This window comes from Bactrocera neohumeralis, chromosome 2, assembly GCF_024586455.1.
Source record: "Bactrocera neohumeralis isolate Rockhampton chromosome 2, APGP_CSIRO_Bneo_wtdbg2-racon-allhic-juicebox.fasta_v2, whole genome shotgun sequence".
Taxonomy (NCBI): Eukaryota; Metazoa; Arthropoda; class Insecta; order Diptera; family Tephritidae; genus Bactrocera; species Bactrocera neohumeralis.
This window is the reverse complement of record NC_065919.1, coordinates 698,567-721,289: the sequence shown is the minus strand read 5'-3', so window position 1 is coordinate 721,289 and position 22,723 is coordinate 698,567. Positions and strand designations below refer to the sequence as shown.

The following is a 22,723-nucleotide window of genomic DNA, read 5'->3' as shown; positions in this document are numbered from 1 at the left end:
AAAACAAACGAAAGTAAAATGAAGAAGAAAATGTCGAAGAAATTTATTAATAGATTTTTTATTGGTTTGTAAAACAAGGCATTTGAGCATGAAATTTTGTGAATGAGCTTTTCTAAGTTTTCATGAAGTTTCGGGAAAACTGTCAATTTTACGCGAGCAACGTAGAATGTTATCGAGAATATTCTACAGTCAGAAAATCTAAAATTATTCATGTGCCACCCGACCTTATAAAAGTGGCCAGCAAGACAGCAGATGGAAGAAATTAATTGAATCTTGAAATATAGGCGTGACATAATAATATTTTTATTATATACTTTATTTAAATTTTAATTAAAATTTTATTTGGAAGTTTGAATTATTACAAAATTGAAATAATGACTGTTGAAGGCGAAATAGAAGCTGTTAACTACAAAGATGAGGGCAATAACGCTTTCAAATCTGAAAGATGGGAGGAGGCTGTTTCATGTTATACAAATGCTATAGCAGCTGGTGAAAAGCATAAGGAGTTACCCATTTTTTATAAAAATCGAGCTGCAGCTTACTTAAAACTAGAGAAATATAAAGATGCTCTCAATGATTGCACCGAGTCTTTACGTATTTCACCAAAAGATCCAAAAGCTTTATTTCGACGTGCGCAGGCCTATGAAGCCTTGCAGAAATTTGAGGAAGCTTACAAAGACGCTACTGATTTGTTTAAAGAAGATCCTACTAATAAATCAGTACAACCGATGTTGCAACGCTTACATCAAATAGTGCAGGAGCGCGTGGCACAAAATGCAAAAACTTCAACTAAGGTATATTTTGTATATAATATTTCACAGAAATGAAGTGAAATTAATAAAATATTTTAGGTCAATCAAATGATGGATATCACTTTTGACATGGGAACTCCTTCAGATAAACGTCGTTCGGGTGCCAATAATTTATTAGTTTTAGCTAAAGAAGAGGTCGGCGCACACTTGCTTTTTAATGCTGGATGTATTACGAAAATTTCTACAATTACCAAAATAGAAAAGGATCCTGAAATATACTGCAATCTCATTCGCGTCGTTGGTGAATTATGTGGAGGATCCGTGGATCGCACAAAGGCAGTATTGAGAGAATTGGGTGTACCATGGTTCCTACATGTCTTAGACCACAGGCACGAAGAACGTGTTACGGCAGCCCAATACTGTTTACAAGCCATTATTAATTCATTGTCGGGCATGGAAAACAAGCCAGAAAGCAAGCCAAAAAAAGAACTTTGTGAGCAGAATAAAAAAGAAATTGATACACTCCTTACTTGCTTGGTTTACACCATAACTGATCGGACTATTTCCGGGCCAGCACGTGATGCTATCATCGAGTTATTGACGCGGAATATTCACTATACAGCCTTAGAATGGGCGGAGAGGTTAGTTGAAATTCGTGGTTTACATCGACTATTAGATGTATGCTCCGAGTTAGAGGAATACAAATACGAGAGTGCCATGGAGATAACACCTTCCTCGCGTACAATTGCTTCGGTGTGCATGGCTCGAATTTTCGAGAACATGTACTATGATGAAGCAAGAAAGCGTTATTCAGATCAGATTGATGAGTATGTTAAAGATAAACTCTTAGATCCTGATATGGAATCAAAAATTCGGGTAACAGTTGCTATAACTTCTTTGTTGTCTGGTCCATTAGACGTGGGAAATCAAATTATAGCAAGAGAAGGCATTTTACAAATGATTTTGGCCATGGCCACAACTGATGATGAGTTGCAACAACGAGTTGCTTGCGAATGTATAGTAGCTGCAGCTTCTAAAAAAGACAAAGCGAAAGCATTGTGCGCTCAAGGTGTAGATATATTGAAAAACCTGTATAAATGTAAAAACGACAATATACGTGTGCGTGCGTTGGTTGGTCTATGCAAACTTGGCAGTTACGGGGGCCAAGATGCTGCCATACGACCGTTTGCTGATGGAGCTACAAGTAAATTAGCCGAAGCGTGTCGTCGTTTCTTAATCAAACCTGGTAAGGATCGTGATATTCGCCGTTGGGCGGCTGATGGGCTGGCCTACCTTACTCTCGATGCTGAGGTAAAAGAGAAACTGATAGAGGACAAACCGGCGATTCATGCTCTCATTGATTTGGCACGATCCGGCGACCAGTCCTGTCTTTATGGAGTCGTCACCACATTTGTTAATCTCGTTAATGCCTACGAGAAGCAAGAGATGTTGGAAGAGATGATAGAACTAGCGAAATTCGCCAAGCATCATATACCAGAAGAACATGAATTGGATGATACGGACTTTGTGAATAAACGAATTACTATGCTTGCTAATGAAGGTATAACAGGAGCATTGTGTGCACTTGCTAAAACTGAAAGTCACAACTCCCAGGAACTTATTGCCCGGGTACTAAACGCTGTATGTGGTTTACAAGAGCTACGCGGTAAGGTTGTGCAGGATGGTGGAGTCAAAGCATTGTTACGAATGGCATTAGAGGGTACAGAAAAAGGAAAACGTCAAGCTTCACAAGCGTTAGCGCGCATCGGTATTACAATCAATCCTGAGGTAGCATTTGCTGGGCAGCGTAGTTTGGATGTTATAAGACCACTGTTGAATTTACTGGCTCAAGATTGTACCGCATTGGAGAACTTTGAATCACTTATGGCCCTAACAAATTTGGCAGCGATGAATGAGAGTGTAAGGCAACGTATAGTGAAGGAACAGGGCGTTTCGAAAATCGAAATTTACCTAATGGAAGATCACTTATACCTAACGCGGGCAGCGGCACAATGCATCTGCAATATGGTTATGTCAGATGAGGTTGTGAAAATGTTCGAAAAACCTAATGATCGTGTCAAGTTTCTTGCATTGCTATGTGAAGAGGAAGATGAGGATACTGCAAAAGCTTGTGCTGGGGCGCTAGCTATGTTAACGTCAATTTCCAAAATATGTTGCGTAAAAATATTAGAAATTAGTTCTTGGCTACAGGTTTTGCATACGTTAATTGCCAATCCAAGTCCCGATGTCCAACATCGTGGCGTGGTAGTTGTATTAAATATGATCAATGCAGGCGAGGATATTGCCAAGAAGCTTTTCGAAACAGATATTATGGAACTTCTTAGCGGTTTGTCACAGTTGCCAGATGACACGCGTAATAAAGCTCGAGAAATCGCACAACAGTGTTTAACTGCAGCAGAGCGCTACAATCTTATTGAAAAGTCGGTCGATGCTATGGTGCCGGATGTCTTCCAAGAGGCGGCGCGAATTGAAGAAATAGACGAGCAATAATCTGGTTCTTACGTGTTATGGAGAGATTACAATAAGTGCCAAAAGAATTGGATATTTTTAAGCTTTTACAATTTACCCGTTGCTCTTTTAGTTTTGTAGTATGTAGTACTAGTATGCAATCACTCATTCATTTTATGATTCACAAAAATTTATTCATTAAAAATTTGTATGAAATTACAGAAAATGTTCAGATTTATTCTTGAAATTTGCAAGGAGCAAATAATATTGCTTTGAAAAATTATATATTAATTTGCACATACAATGTACATACATAGGTGCATATATTACAATACAAATACATCTTTTCATATACACATTTACACTTATTTCTTTAATATTTGTTTCTGTTTCCCAACGATATTTTGTAAAACTGCTTGGCGATTGGCAAGAATAAAAGTATTGAAAATTGCCTAATTTGCGTTAACTTCAGTTGCACTCAAGTTGTAATACCCTCTACAAATAAAAAAAATCTATACAAGTACTTGATGGTGACCGGTCAGCTACTATATGTATGCTATAGACTCCCTATCGTGTGACTCCTTCAATCTATTGCTCTAGAAAATAATACGAGGTGCAGAGCTAAATAGAGAAGGTACAATATTCTATAAGAGTACAGCTGCTTGCGTACGCCGATGATATTGATATCATTAGCCTCAACAACCTCGCCGTTAGTTCTGCTTTCTCCGAACTGGATAAGTAAGCGAATCATATGGGTCTGTTTGTGAACGAACAGTCATCGCATTCGCGACTTGGTTCATACGTCACTGTTGACAGTCATAGTTTTGAAATCGTAGATAATTTCGTCCATCTTGTAACCAGTATCAATACCAACAACATTATCAGCCTTGAAATCCAACGCTGACTCACGACTACTTGGACTAAGTAGGCAATTGAAAAGCAAAGTTTTCTCTCGACGAACAAAGGCTAAACTCTACAAGTCCCTCATCATTCGCGTTTTACTATATGGTGCGGAGGGTCTTCGACGTTTCCTTCTAGGAGTTGGAAACTCCGTCTCTCTCTGTTCAGGCTATATTGAAAAGGTACAAATTGATTCTTTACTAATATAATATAAAAGAGTATGAACAACTGAGGAATTAAATTTGTATATTGTACAATTATATGTATTCTGGTACATATGTACTTGTATATCAACACAAAAACTACATTCAAATAACTATTTTGGCTTACAAAGATGTTTAATGTTGTAGTTAATGTATGTGAAATGGACCCATTACGCAAACCATCGGCGAATTCACCTGTTGCATGATTTACCTAAGTTTTTATTTTTTGTTGTTGTAGCGGGTAGAGTAGATTTACTTTTTTCAATAGCCTTTTTTGACAGATCACGCGTGAGTCGTGCAAAGCTGCCTCGTAATTTTTGTTTCGTATTGTTTGGCATTTCATTTAACTTTATTACGAAAATTCACGTTCTATAAGGAATGTGTTTCGCGCGCTTCGCTCAACTTATTGTCGACGTAATCAGCCTACTGAGCTTCTATTCGCCACACCCTCACCCATTAGATCACGTCCAGCACACAGAGAAGTAAATACGGCAGACGTAGCTGAAAGTGTACACCAAGACCGTTTAGAGTCGATTCGGCGATGTTTGCAGCAACTCGGACTGATGTTCGGAATGACTTGGCTTGTTTTACGTAAAGATCTTAAACTGAAAGCACATAAAGCTTGTACAAGAACTGAAGCCGCTCGACCTTCCCAAGCGACATCGTTTCGCTCTACGGACTATTGAAAAGTTTCAAGAAGATCCGACGTTTACGAGCTAAATTTCGTTCAGTGATGAGGCCTATTTTTGGCTCAATGGATATGTAAACAATCAAAATTGTCGCATTTGAACGAAGAGCAAACTGAAGAGATTCAATAATTGCCATTTCATCCAGAAAAAACAGCGGTTTGGTGTGATTTGTGGGCCGGTGGAATCACCAGTTTCTTCAAACAACAGACCAACATCAAACCTTAGGACATTTTAGCTAATATCAAGTAAATCAATTTATCCATATTTTCAAAGTATTCAAGTACATATGTATATGTATATTTATAATAAAATAAAATTTACAATTTCTAATATAATCTAAATTATGTATGAACACTTCATGTAAATATATTACAATTGTTTTTAAATTAAGTTCTTCCTATTTATTCAAAGATTTTTTAACTGATTTTATACATATTCAATAACACATCCCTGGAATGTTAACATTTTTAACTAAAAATAAATTTAGACGTGCTTATTTAAAATAATTGTAAAATGTTATTTCAGGAGCTGTATTTGTAAATTGTAAATTTTTGAGTTGGTCGTCAATTATAGCGAATTCAAAGTATAATATTACATTACCTGATACAATTCAAGAAACAGGTTCAATGAAATTAAAGTTTTAACTACATTTTCTTTACTCTTTAAGTATTTACATGACTAGAGAAACAATCCAATCGGCATTTTGCAAAACTTGATTTGTTTTAAATAAGGATACCTCAACGTACATATGCATGTACTTTTAAATACATTGTATTTGTTATAACAGGTTTACAACTAAATAAATTGTGAACAAATTCACTTACAGAGTTATATGTATTCCTTTTTGTTTTTTTGTTTACAACTTAAAACGATCATTTTTATAAGTCAAATGAATATTGCACCAAACGCAAGCAATTCAGGTTATTCGCATTAGTTTTGTTTATCCAGCAGCTTCCTTAATTATTTGCACACATTACACACATGTACATATGTAACTGGTTGGTCTAAGTAATCTCCGCAATAATCCAAAAAATGGGCTTCAAACTCTTGGAATAAAAACACTTAGTCTATGAACATACAAATACAACACATTTAAATAATCAACAAATTAATGAATATCCTAAAATTCACACATTTTATCGGAGCATCGGTTTTCACTCTTCTTTGAACCTGTCCAACTATGTGATGTATGTATGTTGGTGTGGGAATTCAAAGTGCTTCAGGTTATTGATAATTTTAAATTTTGATCATCGTAGCATTCGTAAGTAAATATTAAATATTTTAACTCATCCTTTGAGTGTATAATTATAAATAACAACAACAAAAACAATTCAAATATATTTTACTCACTAAATTTGTTTATACATAGGTAAGTACATACTTACATATGTACGTAAGACTTTTACTTCGAATCAATATGTCGTACACCTGTAAGTTTTGTGTAATTAGAATTACGAATAACAAACTTTACGAAAAAAGCAGAAAGTTAATTAATAAAAATCAAGTTTTTTTTTGCATACATATACACATGGAATCATTCGAACCAACATTTTGGCCATAACTAAGACTTAGCTTTGCCTGAACACTACAATACTTGTACGGTAGCGAAGGCACTGAATGTGACCTTTTTCGGAAATTCGGATCCTGGTGAGCCACGCGTCTTTATTACTGGTTTCAGCGGATGCCGTGGCTTTAGTGTTAAGAGGCCTGCTGATGCCGCTAATTCTTTTAACTTTTGTGAGAATCCACTCGGCGAGTTTATGTCCCTGTTACCCATGCTGTTCTCGCTGTGATAACCGTCTACATTGTCCGCACTTCCATTGTTATTGTTGTTACAAGAGGAAATGTTCACAACATTTGCCTGCGATAACGGTACATTATTCACCCTGTACATTTGCCCATTCGTGGAGGGATAGATTATACTGGCAGCGCCACTGCCGTTGGATGCGGTTGCTGGAGTAATGTAACTGTAAATATAAAAGTGAAGAGAGAAACTTTAATAAGAACGGTGCATTATGTTCTTTTAGCTTAATCACACAACTGATTTCAACGATATTTTCAAGAGTGCAAAGTATAATATAAATTTCGGATAGTAAATAATTGTGTACACTACATAAGTATAACTTTGCGTATTCATTTAATTAATTAAGATGAACAGATACATATATCCTAAAAATCTTCATTGATCCGTCTTTCACTAAGAATAATGAGGAATAGATTGACTGCATAGACTGACTTCAACAAGTAAAAGCCAAAAAAAATATACAAAGAAATTCTCGAATCAGTATTTGAGCCTTAACTCTTCACCCTAGATGTTACTGTAATAGTGCCCCTTAAGAACATAACAACATAATTTAAATAAGTAATTCAATTATATTGCCAAAAATTTATGAAAATGAACGATACAAATAAATGGATGTACTTGCATATATATTTATATTATATTATGTTGATCTAACAAATAACTGCGAAATCGTCAGCAGACAAAACACGCGGATTTATTTATTCTACACACACACTTGCACAGATGTTTAAAAGCAGGTAAATGTTAACATACATTGACCCATTATGTTTTAATAAACTTATAAATCTACAAAATCCGCCATTATATATTAGAAGAAGAAAAAAATTACAACGACAAAGGCCTTAGCAACGCCCACTTTCCTGTACTACTTCTCCTCTTTCAAGATGAACGTTATTCAATTTAGATTCATAAATAGAAATATTTCGGCAATTAGTGGAGTGGAGTCGGGAAACTTATTTGAAATTTCAATTAGAGAGCAGCCCTGAATAATGGTTAAAATTTACTTTAAAAGGTTTCGCCAATACTTAAAGACTTTTGTTTAATTTGTTAAATTATTATTTTTCATTGCGTGGAGCCTTCAATCTATCACAAACAATTATATAATCATAAAATGTAAAATTTCTTAAAAAGTTTTATGTTACTTAAATTCACTTTATATTTCAGATCCTTTTCAATATTTTGAAAGGAAAATTTAAATGGATAGATGACCTACAACATCATGCAAACAATTAATTATGGCCGACAAGCTTAGTTGATGAACGATTAGTAAAGTGAAAAGTGTTTTTAGTGGAAACAAACAAATTAGTTGATCACAAGTGAGCAGACTTACAAACCAAGTATGTTCACGTAACCGGCAGGAAATTCATCACCATGCTTGAAAGAAAATATACTCAATATTTTCTCTATATGAGAATGTTTTCAATTATTCCATATTACTCCTCTAATCGTCTACATTGAATATCTGTATTAAGTGCACTTAACTGAAGCCCTGCACCATGGTGACTTTGAAACTATCGCAAATAAAGCTATTAAGATTCTACAAACCATTATGAATGTATTAATTTTCATTGCAGACTAGCTTACGTTTTCTGCAGGGTCGGTGTGAATACATATACATACATTTAAAATCAGTATTAGTAATATTAAAATCAGTATAGTATGTTGATGTTGGGCTTAGTGAGGTAAACAAGTGAGTCAGTGATTCAGCTCTTAGAAAAAACAACACGGTGCCCTGGTAATAGCATCTCGACTCAAGCACTCACATAGATGGTATAATTGCTGCTAATTGTATTAATTAACAGGTACGCCACTTGTTCACGCTCGTGGTGTATACTTGTTCACAAGAAGGTGGATTAAAACGCATGCTATTCGGAAATATAATTTTATACATATCGGTAAATAGAAATTATTTGGTACTGGAGAGGAAAAATGTATTGAAAAATCCTAAATAAAGCACAATTAAGCACTCTTAGAATTGCGCTTTGGATTTCTGAAGCAATAGCGTGAATTATTTTTCTTTTCAACTTCTGAAGTTACTATTGAAAATTAACTTGATAATATGTATTGGTAAAAAGATTTAGGCGGTATAATTACTTTGATTAAGTTTAGGTGTTAAGAATGTGCGATGCCATTTTGTTATAAGGACGTAAGCACAGAAAAGAATATCACCAGCAAGCCTATTTGCAAACTGTTGAAATTTTGCAAAATATAGAAAAAATGCGTTGTACTGCTGCATATAATTTAGAAGTTGCGTTTCTACCGACAATCTGATTCCAATATGTACACATCTCCACGGAAGGTTGCGTGCAAGAGATCATATAAAAAGTTCATAACTAGTCACACATACTTGCATACATATATTACGACAAAGATGCATTGTGACGGCTTGAGGGCGTGGGAATCCACCAGCATCTAAATGCTTCCATTGTTTTCAACAGTATTGTAAATTAACAAAGATTTCCATGACTGTGAAAATTGCTTTTTCGATATTTAGATAGAAATGAAGAGGTTTTTGAGAAATTAAAAAATCAAATGCGAGAAGATCGCTCCAACAACCTGTGCATGCACTGCCAATTGTGTTTTGTGTTCAGTAATGGACGAAGTATTAGCTTGCCAGATGTGGGATGTTGACATTGAAGTTATGACTTTGAAATATTATGGCATAATGGCTATTTGAAATATTCAACATCAATAACAATAACATAAGTTCACTTACATATTTAAGGTCTCCGAATGGACCACAATATAAGTATTTTTAAAAAAGTTCGAAAAATTAATAAAAGCTTGATGGATTTGTTTTCTACAGAGGATATACATATGCATAGTGATATAAATATACAAGTATGTACATGTTTAGCAAATTATAAATTTCAATTTCTGCAAAATGAACAATTTAACTAAAACAAGAAAAAACGTTAACTTCGGCTGCACCGAAGCTAATATACCCTTCACAGGTTCATTTCTTTTAGTAACTATGTGTCTACTTTGTATGGAAGCTATATGCTATGCTAGTAATGCGATCTGAAGAATATTTTCGAATATTATGTTTTTATCTTAAGCAGTAATCCATGTCAAATTTCGTGAAGATACCACGTCAAATGCAAAAGTTTTCTGTACCAGCACTAGATTCCGATCGTTCAGTTTGTATAGCACCTATATGCTATAGTAAGCCGATTTGAACAATTGCCAACTTTTGTGAAGATACATTGTCAAATGTGAAAATTTTCGATACAAGAACTTGATTCCGATCGTTCAGCAGCTATATGCTATAGTGGTTCCGACAAATGAGCAGCTTCTTGAAGAGAAAATGACGTTTACAAAATTCCAAAGCGATATCTTAAAAACTGAGGGACTAGTTCGTATATATACAGATAGACAGACAGACGGACATGGCTAAATCGACTCAGCTCAACATACTAATCATTTATATATATACATATATACATTATAGGGTCTCCAACGCTTCCTTCTGGGTGTTTCAAACTTCGTGACAAACTTAATATACCCTGTTCAGGGTATAAAAGTAGACGTGCCTTTTCGGAGAACTATTGATTTGTAACAAATTTTGAAAGTTATTTATATTAATTGCATTCAGTGTTTGAGTAGTTTGGAAAGTAATCACAATTGTAAGCAGGCATTTGAAGCTTCATTTGTATCCGTATTCTTCCCATTTATCGTCCGACCTTTTTCAACATTCAGCAATTTTGCAGCATAATTTTCCCAAAGTTTTTCTTTCACGTATGACTGTGCAAGATGGCGGCATCTACGCTTATGAGAGTGGCAGTTTTCACTGCATAAAAGCGAAAGATGCGAAAGTGCAGCACGCATAGGCAAAGAAGAGAGAACGGCAAAAATGTAGAAATGTATTAAAAAATCCTCAAGCGTTAAGTGAAGCGAAGAATGTGCGAGTGAAGTTGGGCGAAAATCTGTGCAGTTCACTGCCTTCATATGCGCTGTGTATTTGCCAGCCATCTGGGTGCAACAAGTTTGTTAGGCGAATCATTAGCGGTAATATGCGGATATGAAATGCGCATGCGCGGCGCATTTATTGTGTTTGCATTTCACTAACGCGTTCACTGATCGCACAGTTAGCAGCTACAGGGGAATTCGTTGCAACAAAAATAACAACATCACGCTGGCGCGCAACGTTGGTTAGCGGTAGCTACCTTCGCTATTCTTCCGCCTTGGCGCTGTGTGCTGCTTCAGTTGTAATTGCATCTACACTTATAAACGCATGCACAAAGCTGCTTGTGTGTATGCCTATGTATGCACATATGAACGTATGTTGCTTTGTTGGCTGCTAACTTGTCTGCACGGTTATTTGGCGCATACGCAACGCATGCGCATGCCACCTGACACCTCTGATCCGCTCTCCTGACAGTCTGTGCAATTATGCGGCCAATTTTCAGTTTCGCCACACACTCGCTACTCGTTATGGACAAATTTCGTAATGACTTTACTTTAGAAGACTACAGCAATTTTGTTTTGCCGCGTCTGTATTGTCCAGCTCTTGGTGTAAGAATTTGTGATGCAATCGAATCGTTTACATAGCTTTCTAACCAGTTCCTATTGCACAACTTATTGCATCAACTTTGCAATGTAGGGAAATAATTCAATATTTGCAATTTTATCTAAACATGCTCTAGGCTTTAGATGGGCTATATTGTATCCAAATCCTAGAGGCGAGAGCACATCCGTTTTTATGATTTTAACATTTCTGAAAAAATGTTAGTATTTTTTAGGAAGCTTACATATTACAGTCAAATAAGAAAATATCACACAAAATGAAAAAATTTAAAGCATACACTTCAAATTCCTTAACAATGGCTGCCATAACCTCGTAGATTTGTATCACGTTATCCCCCGTAGTAGCCGTCACCTAGACATGGCTTATCTGAAACACACATGCGACCACGGTGTAACAGGTGATGGCATCTGCCGGTGTGGTTCTCAGCAGTTGAATACGTCGAATATTTCTGGCATAAACAATGATTGCATTTAGGTGGTACTTATGTAGATACTCAGCAAGAAGATTAGCTCTCTTTTGTTTTTCATGTACATATTTAGTACTTAACACATTTCGGGTATTCTTATTTTGTTTTAAAATTTAAATTCAGTTGATTTTCATTAATTATTGCTCCTTACCCGTTTGACAGCAACAATCACTAACGAAGCATTTAGAACGAATTCGCAATGATGGCATATTTCAAATTAGGCGAAGAAACGGTTTCTTTGATGAGACCTAATATTATTTAAAAACAAACTTTGACGACTTTACTCAGCGATGAGGAATGGAAAAAGTGGCACTGTTGGCAGAGCTTAATAAATTATAATGATTTGCTATAATGCAGCCTCATTTTGAGTTTCTTCTATGCGCTTGGAACGTTTTCGGTATAGGAAATAGTAATTATTCGTTTTATACTGTCTGTACATTTGTTGCTGATGATGCTGCTGATGCTGAGTTAACCTCTTTAAATTTACCAGTTTTTAGCTTTTAACGATTCGGTTTTGTTTTGCAAATCAAAAAAAGCCGAAAACAGTTCAGTTTTCAAAATTCTAACCGATTGACAATGGTCTGGTCGGTTAACATCCAAACACACTTGAATTTTAGCAGCAATCAGGCATTTTTTAAAAAGTAATATGTATGTACATCTGACTGTAAGGGTTAGCAAATAAAGGTGGGCAGAAAGCAGCGCTCAAATTTAAATTTGCTACGATTTGCAAAATGAAAAACTAAATTTAAAAACAAGTTACACCAAATAAAATTATTTTTTTCATAATTCAGGCAAATCAACAAATTGTGTACGCTATTAAGTATTGCTCGGTGGTACTTCCCACCTTTCACCACATTCCGCCCAACTAATAAATTATTTTATATTGTTTTACTAACTGTGAAGCAATATACAGCTTCGGCAACGTCGTCAATCATCAAATTGCAGCAACAACATTAGTTAAACAATAAGTGAAAAAAATAGTTACCAACTGCTACATGCAACATGTTGCAGTTGACTGGATAAGAATTTCATTGCAATTCATTTCCTGCGCTTGCACTGGATCCAACAACTCCACCATTGTCGAAGCTGCGGACTACATATAGCACTTTTGATAAATTTCATCATTGATAGAAGTTGAGAGAAAAATGTTAGCGTGCCAAAGCCGAATGTTAAAAAATAGAGAAAAGACTGTGGAGGTTAACTGAAGTTCAAGAATTTCATTCAGTCGACAATGCGATCATTCATTTAGCAGTAACGGAAAATGGAAGCGATAGGATGGGATCGTGCGATTTAGCCGCTGCGGCAGAATGGAGAGCATAGCGAAAGAATATTTCAAAACTATTTCCCCAGCACACGGTAGAAAAGAAATGCTCGACTGTTTTTATAATTATTCCTGTAGTAGTTTTCTAAAGTCTACGAACGGTGCTTGTATGCGTTTAATGATCAATGACGGCGAAATGAGCTGATAAGGAGTTGGCATATAAAAAGCAGACCAAAAAAACGACAAAGGTGATGTCAGGGGCAGCCGTAGCGTTAGCGGAAATATTAAAATTGAAACTGCATCGCGATGAACTATATAACACAGCGTGTAACGAACCTGACCAAAAGGAAGAAATCAGAGCAAAAATTGATGATAAAACAAAAATAATTTCGTTTATGATGCCAATGTGATATCACAGCGTGAATTTCGTTAAATATATACAGACAAGCTCGGGCATCCGTATTGGTGCAGTGATTGGCTTGAGCCCAGCGACAGCAACTAAATCACCGCAACACCCAGGTTGCAGCGGCAACACTGCCACTGATGGCAACAGCGGTCAGTGGACGACGGTCAACACACAGACAACAAGCTGTGTTTGGGAACCGGGCGCTCAAAGGCTATTAAGGAGAAATTAAAAAACGCCAATGGGATGCCGGGTAAGTGCATTGCTTTAGCGACCGTTGCTGTGTAAATCAGTTTGCTGATGTTGCCGCAATGCTTGCCGCGCCACTCCATTACCAGGGAGAAAGGGAAAAGCCGTTGCGCCTCATTTGCGACGCATTTCCACGCCAAATAAACTGCATGCAGTATTCATGCTGCTGCTTTTGCTACAGCATAGTGCTGTTGCCAGCGACGCCGTTACAGCTGAGCGTGCAAAAAAGCATTTCACTATCGAAAACGGGGTTAATGGGCAAAGTTGATTAGTTGCTTAGTAATGAATATTTCTATCGGCATATGATTGCCGGTGATGATGGACATACATGAAATTATGATGATGATGGGGGACGTTAAACATTGAAAACTGTTTTCCATCCATCAATTTTAATATTTAGCAAAACAGGTTTCTATTTTATTATTTATAGTATTTTTATATAAAATATTTTATTCCATTAATAGCTTAAAAATATGTACTTTCAATAAGAGATATACAAATAAGCAGGAATTAATAATTTGACAAGAAGGCATCCGCCCGGCACAAGCATGCTGCTTAGGCTCTCAGCCAAACGTTCATTTTGTTATTACAATTCGCATAGATGTCTCGCGAAAATTTGTGAAAAATGTAATAGAAATGAGAACTAAAATATTATGTGTAATTGGCTTGAGGGAATCAAGTAGTTGGGGAATAACATGACTTAATTGACTATAATTTCAACTGTTATGTACATATGTGTGTAACAGCTAAGATAACACTAAAAATATTGTTTGTGTTAATAATAATGAAGAACAAAAATTACTCGAAACCAGCAGAGCAATGAGAGTCAAGTAAGTTAAAACAGTAGGGTAATATTTGTTCATGTGCGTCTGCATAACTACATGGCAGCGTCAACGATTTCTCAATAGTGGCAAACAATCAATACCATAACTGAGAGTTCGAGATTCCTTCGCAGTAAATAGAGACAATGTTTGAACAACTCACCAAACACTGCAAATAATAAATCAAATAGGTTAATAGCATTGTTTTTGTACGTATTTTTTAAACATTGAAGTTAGTGATGATCTTGTTGCTGAGTAGATTTGCGTGCAAGGCTTGGTTTCATAATTCATTGTTAGTATGGTATTACATTGCGAAGTGTGGATTTTTGCATTTTTGTTGAGAAATAAATAAACATTTTTAAGTAAACGATTACCGGCATGGAACACGGATTTTGAACATTTAAAGCGCTAATTAATACATAACACACGTTTTTTTTATACCATAAGCTGTAAGCATTACCCTTTTGCCTACCCAGTTGCCACCTAAATCACAAGATTTGGTTCCTTTTGCAAGTGCTAGTTTGTCCAACTTTCTAGAAACGGTGCTAAAAACCCTACCTTATTTTACTTAACTCAAGGATTTTCGAAAGTGTTCTGCTAATTCAGCAGATTTTGATGTTAAAGATGCTTTTTTAATAGTATACCATGGGCAAATGCGTGATGTGAACATGAACGAAAGTTCGTTGCTTGAGTCTTTAGTTAATAACAGCGGTAACGCTTCCTGCCGCTCCCAAGCTACTGTAACGGACGGCGTGAATAATCACGGAAACACACCAAATATGGAGCCGTGAAAACAAAATGTATCACAAACTAAATCAACGATAATTACTGCAACTAATACACTTCGTATAGTTTCCTCCGAGTGTAACGGTACATAAATTGGCGAGACTATTATACGATAGCAAGTGCGCATTGAAAATATGCGCCAAAGTAATAACTTAAATCAACAAATGGTTATGGTGACGCGCTTTTACTCAACATCCACAAACACAGAGGCTCCAAACTGAGGAACAAGCGGGATGTAAAAAGGAGAGTGTGAAAATATCAAATTACACAACACACAATTTTACTCCAATAGCGATAGTTTAAACATGCCATTCGAAAATAATACCGATGAAATTGATTATGAAAATAGAAGTCAACAAATGGCTAGTATAGTAATTGAAGAAAGTTAGAATTTTGAAACTAAAAATATGCCACTGCAAGAACATTGTGCAATAACAACAAATAATATGTTTGAGCAAAAACAGCAAACACTGCTATAGAAGCATTCAGTCATTTATGCACCCAGCGTGTAGTGGAAGCCAATTTGAGCGTCAGTCACCATCGCACCAAGCTGCCCTCTGCACACCAACCCATGTGCCAGATGCTGGGAGCTGCGAGTTGTCTCCTTAGCTGCCACCGCTTGATTCTTATGCTTCAGCGCTCTCTGTCATGATCTTGTTCTTATTGCTATTGCACCTTTGTTGTTGTGGTTTATTGGTGGTTCCTGTTTTTGCAAAGTGGTAATTATATACTTTGAGATGTGTTTAACATGCAACACCGCCGTTGCGTTGCAAGCCATGTCGAGAGTTTTGACAGTGAGCAGTTGGATGATAACACGGTGGCTCGCGAGGAACTAGGTAGTTGAGTACATGCGCGGTGCAGCTGTGACTGCCTGCTGTGTGCACGCTTCACATGCTTTCATATATGCCATTTCTTATGTTGTTGTTGCAACAATAACGGCAAAAACACCGTGAATTCGGTGATCTGAATGAGAACAAAGAAGAGTTTGTTTTTCTAGCTCATGCTTCATTTGTTCGTACATAGTTTTCGAGCGAGGTGCACATTAATATCTGGACTGTATTGCTGAATGTACTTGTTGTTGCCGCCGTGATTGCAATGGGAATCTATTTAACTGGAAGCTCTGCACTGTGCACACGACGCTCAGTGCTAACATTGTACTGCCGAGGAGGTCAAATATTTGATTATCGCACGAGTGTGAAAAATTTTATGGGAAAAACGCTACTTAAGCAAATACGCTTTCCACCGGGATATTTGATGCGAGGCGAGTTTATGGTACACGAAAGACGATTTTTGCTTGAATGTATGTTCTCCGTGGAGACCACGCTGTTCCTGCTGCCTTTTTGAAAACTGCGGCTAAGCTAAGTGAAGTATATGATTTCATTGAAGCCTAGAAACGCCTTTGAGTGTTGTTGTCAGAGTAGCAAGGAATTAGGCGATATACTTATCATACATACTTGTACATCGTGAGAGTGGTGAATAGTTATTTTTGATTTACTCACACCTTAGAAAACGAAACTAGGTAATGAAAATCATTCGTAGTATCTGTAAAAATATTATTCTAAATGCCGGAAGCCATGATAGAAGCAAGAGAAAAAACCTCAATAATGACAGGAAAATTACATCTTAATTGTAAATTTTTCTTCTTCGAGATTTTGTAGTAAATTACGAAGCTATGTACCTTTATTATGTGTTTCAATAAAAGGTGGCCGCCGTTAAGGATTCTTTTGGACGAACTATTATATATTGGCCCATGCCATTCCTTCTTTCCAATTTTGTAAATCCAAGATTTATTTATATAGTTAGAGTTTGCCCGCTTTTTTCTTTGTTCAAATGAACGACTCATAGATTTGGATGAAAGACACACATGCAAATCATTCTGTCTGTCGTATAGAATCTATAATTGCAGCTACAATAATAACAAACGCGAAGATTCCAGCGGAGACAACTGATCCTACGTCATTTGCCACGCTTTTACTCTCGGCCTTTTACATTTTTTCGAAGACACCGTCTTCAAAGTTAAGAACCGGCTTCCGTTTCCATGTGGGAGTATTACAGTAGCGGTAGTTGCAGTAATAATATAAACTTCATATAAATGCAGAATTTGCATGCTATTTGCACCTAGTGCGAGTTTTGTTGCTGATTTTGCCCTTCTTGTCGGCTTAGTACTAACGCCACCTTGCTTGTGTTCCCTGAGTGCGGTTGTTGTGCACTCACACAGTTATTGCTATCGTCAACGGAAGCGTCCTTGCTGTGCCGGTGCTGGGTGATTGTCGTACTTATTGCACTGTTCTCGCCTTTTGTGGGTGATTTCAATGACTGCAACTGCCGTTGTGGCTTTCTAACAAATTTTGATTCAGATTATTATCGTTGTTGGGTCTACTTGGCTTGGCGCCCATACGTTGCTCTCGTGTTTTCCTATTTCTGTCATTCTTACCTTTGTTTGTTATTCGAATGAACGTCAGTGCCCTAGTGACCAGTTGAACTACATTATTCTGACAGTTCGTTTGCTATTCGTTTCAAGTGCAATAACAAATAGGTTTAACAGTGGTATCAACAGTTACACTTTCCTACAATTGCCAGCTGCTGCTGCATTGAATGTTAAATACGAAATTTCAAATTGAAGAAAACTAAATACAACCAAACCAACAAAAAGGCATAAGAAGGGCAAGACAGCAGGGGAATAGTAGAAATTTGCGAAACGAATTGCTGCCCGCTGAGTTGTCTGTTATTGCGCTTCCAGTCGCCAATTTCTATTACATCTTGGTTTACACTCCGTTGCTTATTTATATATCATTGCTTTTGTCGCTTGGTTGGCACCCTTTGGTGCGACTTCTTAATTTGAATTTGATGGTTTGCTGTTTATTCACTCCATGCGTGTTTTTTGTGGCGTTTTTCATTTTTTTCTCATTAACTGATTATACTATTGCTTATATGTTTCCGAAGCAGACGTGTTTAGAGAAATCTCATGCTTTCTTTTTTCTTAAATTCAACACAGTGAAATTTTCGAATTCATTTGTACATAATAAATATATACAAACTATACGCACGTGTATTCTTCATTGGAGTTGCTATTGATAACTCTACTAGCTTCTTCGCGTTATAAGCGAAGTCTATATCTAGTGACATTTATGTTTAGAGAATTAAATGGTAAACGATTTCTGCTCATTGGAAGCTATTGGGAATACATTATAGTAAATGGCATCTATTACGATAATATTTATACTCTTGCAACATGTTGCTACAGAGTATATCAGCTAAAACTAATCGAGATATATATAGGGTACATACATATGTATATATACTTATATATATAAATGATGAGGATGACGAGACAAGTTGAGACTCCTGCGAAATTAGACCATTACCATAACTGAATACTAAATTAAGATACATATAAGACTTTAATTTGGCACAGAAGATCCCAGGAGCATCTGTGGGATTTTTTTTTTTTAAGTGGACGTAGTTCCTCCCTCTATTAAGTTAAAAGTTCATATCTCCAAAACTACGAAAGCTACAACAACCAAATTCGCCTAGCGCTATTATATATTATGGTTTTATAAGAACTTTTACCAAAAGTGTGAAAATGGATGAAATCGGATGATAACCCCGCTCACTCCCCATATAACAGTACAGTTAAAATCTACTAAAACCACGATAAATCAATAACTAAATACTCCAAAGGCATGAAAATTTACCCCTGACATGGTATGAGAGCTTTAAAGTAGCTAAGGTCAAAATTGGACTATGGGCGTGCAACCGTCCACTTTTAGGTGAAATTACATGACATTCTTATAAGATTCTCGTGTTACAGTGTGAAAATGGGTGACCGGACTACAGCTACGCCTACTTTCCATATAACACAATTTTAAAATCTATTTGAAACTTTCACTTTGCAGTATACAAATCAAGAATGAATTACTCACTATATCAGAATACAACTTTGCACGAATAGTTCATTAGAGGTGTATGACTAAAAATTGACTGAATCAAACCAAAACTGCACAAACCCCTAAGCACTGAATTTGTGGACACAGTGCTTACTGTTGAATTTTTACCGAAAATATCGGTCAATATGTGAGATATATAATTCGAATTCAGAGATAATCCTTTTCTCATAGTGGTATGTCTTTGTGCCTAAAATTGATAAAATTGGGCGAAAACTTGAGCTAGGCCCCAAACCTATAACTAAATTCTGACTTACTTCATATATTTTGTGATTGTATGTGAACAAGCTTGATTAACCGTTGAGAGTATTTTATTTACTTGTGGCAATTACATGTAGTATTGAAAAAAATATATTAAATCGGGTCAATACTATCTTATATGTATATGTCTAATATAAAATCTTCAAACTATCGTTAAAATTCACTGAACGCATAAACATATACATATGTATATGTATAATATAGTTTAATACCAAAACTATGTAAAATTGGTCTACGAATTACCCAAGTTACTATATACATATGTATGCATAATTATTCTCATTACTCTAAGAAATATTTAGCATCTTAAGGTATTTCTCAGGCTTTGATTCTTGCAAGTTGTAAGAGTATGAAATGTTACGAAAACGTTCGAAAATACGTGCTCTTTAAATTAACGATACGTTACGCTCTGAAAAATTTGGTGTTTAGAACTATTTGACCACTACAGAGTCCATTATCGTAATTCGAAAAGAATATCTAGTAAAAATCTAAACTCACTTACTTCCTTTTTAGGTATAAGGATTATGAAAACCTGCGATCCTACTTTATTTTACTTTACTTCATATCATGTACATACATATGTATCCGTATGTATATTGACCCAAATATGAAATATTCGTATACTAATCAAATTAAGAGAGGTTAACAAAACTCAATTTGGCATCAAACTCCGAAGATACCAATCGATATACACCATGAATGGTTAATATTATCCCGAGAGAGATCAAGAGACTTGGTAAAAGTAAATATACATATATGTACATATATTCATTAATTGTGTATAAATTGATGTGCAATTTGATGTACATAAGTATGTATGTATTTACAGTTACATAATATTTGGGTCAACACTTTTGCTTAGTAAAGCATGCATATATTGTATGTGGGTGTGAGTGTATATAACATTTCAATTATACGCAAGTATGATAATATTATGTTTGGTGTATGCATGTATGTTCACGGATTTAAAATAATTGAAAAGAGGCTTTGTTAACGGGCAGATGAGTAGTCGTGAAGATGCCATATTTTTGCAATTTTTATTGCGGAGATTACATAACAATTTTCAGTTGTGCTTCACCAATATAAACAGAGAATTGAATACTTTTTTCTGTTTTATAAATACATACATACATATTTATTTGAAATTTCAGTTTTATAGCGAAAGTGATCATTAATTACATGGTAATTGTATAAGTATGTGTCACCCCGGTTTTGCTTGTACAAATCCCACTAACAACATATTTCCATAAGGGGCTTCTATTGGCTGACATATGTATATTTAAATGTGCAGTCTTTTGAGTCGACTAAAGTGCGTGGTATGCTCCTGCTCCCGCCAGCTCGGCTCTTGCCGTTTTTAACGTGGCTACTTCAGCTTCAAGTGTTTTTCAATCACAACTCAGTTGATGTTATTCGTTTAGTTGTATATTGTTATTGTTGGTTGTTTGCGCTAGTATCAATATTTTTGGTTTTGTTGTAGGCTTTCGAATGATGTGCACTTATCGCAGATTGAAGTTGTGCGGTCACTTTTGCAATGTATCGCTGGCTTCAGAGGCCGCTTGCAAGATACCAATAACATCATGTGAGGTTTCTTCATAAGCATTTATCGTGAAAACACTTGTGTGGGGCCTGAGTGATGCATACTGGCATGTCTATATGTACAGCATAAAGAAATTTTTTGTTTTGCAAAATTAACTAAATGGGAAATTTCACTTTCAAATTGTTTGTATTGATTAAAAAAAAACAAAAAAAAATCAATGAGACAAAAAAGGAAATAAATAACTCTTTGAGTTAACAATAACCAAACTTGTTTAAGCAGTTTGAATAAATCGTTTACAGGCGGTGCTTGAACATAATTGCGTATAAATGCACTTTTTACATACGTTGAATGGACCTGCCAGTTTTAAGCTCATTATGATCACTTGACTACGGCCGAATGACCGTCTATAAATATAGATTTCATTCCCAGAAAAAGTTCAGGCCATCAATAATTTCAAAGTTATTCGATTTCGTAATTTTTATGAAGGTTATCAGAGATAGTTTAGCGACGATCTTTAAGTCATTTCTTATTAAGTCTTAATAAAATAATAGCCATGCTTACTGGGATGTATATTTAATGGGAATATAATTATATGAAATCTTAGATCAATAATAGCATTTGTATTCATATACAATCCAATTCGTCTTCGAAATATGGGTTTTCCATAATATAATGTACATATGTATGTATGGGGATGGGGGAGACTCAATCGCAATTTGTCACCGTTTACAAGGAAGTAACGACGGAAAGCCATTACTTTTAACAACAAATGCTATTGTTGAAGTTATGTGGAGAAAGTTACGGCGAAGAGCAAATATGCACCTACATTGGCGAACTTAGATACTCTCCAGAGACAGTAGGTAGACAGACGGACAGGTGGACGAATTTAAAATATACGTATATACATAAAACGATATGAGTATAAATATGATAGTGGAATAAAAGCTGTACTTTGTAAAATTTTATGAATAGTTCAAAATCCTCACTTCATCATCGATTTACATACATACGTAGTTTACCTGCACATGGATACACATTTTGAACAATCACGAAACCCTCCAACCCACCATCAGTTGACCAACACAGGAGGCACCGCAACGTGATCATAAAAAATTTGATTTTTTGCTTTCGTCTGGTAACTTTTACTTTCGCTTAAATAATTAGCCCTGTGTTATTGCTCTAAAGCTACGACGGCGAATAAGTGTGCAGCATAAGGCAGAAATACAGAAATAATCGCTATGGTCAACAATCGCTGGCATTACCGTCAAGTCAACTGTCAGCACCAAGCGATGCGGAGTTATCAAAAATTGCTTTGAAGAAAGCTTGGAGAGCAAAAATAAACGAACCCGAAATGAGACTCTGCCGCAGTAACACTTTACGAGTAGGTTACAATTGAAGTTTCCAACTTGTGTTATTTACGTATTTATGAAATAATTGCTTTTCGGTCACTTGGATCGCTTTTAGGACTCTATATATATTTTGTACATTACTTTTTTGAGTGGCTGCATTACGTTGTTACCTCATTTGAAGTTCAGCATTTCGTAAGACTGGATTATTTATACTCAAATGTTATACAAACATTTATATTTAAATACGTACGTACATACAGCACTTGCTACTCTCAAGGAGCCAAATGTAAACTTGGTTATA

At 35.8% G+C, this 22,723-nt stretch overlaps 2 protein-coding genes across 2 annotated transcripts in view; one reads left to right on the top strand and one right to left on the bottom strand.

Annotated features, from left to right (window-relative positions):
* The first annotated feature begins 17 nt into the window (after positions 1–17).
* On the top strand, positions 18–8,364 carry LOC126767672 (protein unc-45 homolog B). Its single transcript, XM_050485206.1, has 3 exons — positions 18–794; positions 852–5,258; positions 7,982–8,364. Exons 1-2 carry the CDS (start codon positions 375–377, stop codon positions 3,261–3,263), a joined length of 2,832 nt encoding a protein of 943 aa, XP_050341163.1. The 5' UTR covers positions 18–374; the 3' UTR covers positions 3,264–5,258; positions 7,982–8,364.
* LOC126767673 (probable serine/threonine-protein kinase nek3) overlaps positions 5,646–22,723 on the bottom strand; it is a 31,469-nt gene continuing 14,391 nt past the window's right edge. Inside the window, exon 2 of the mRNA XM_050485207.1 lies at positions 5,646–6,980. Coding sequence (XP_050341164.1) covers positions 6,599–6,980 — 382 coding nt within the window. The 3' untranslated portion in view covers positions 5,646–6,598. The remainder of the gene's footprint in view (positions 6,981–22,723) is intronic.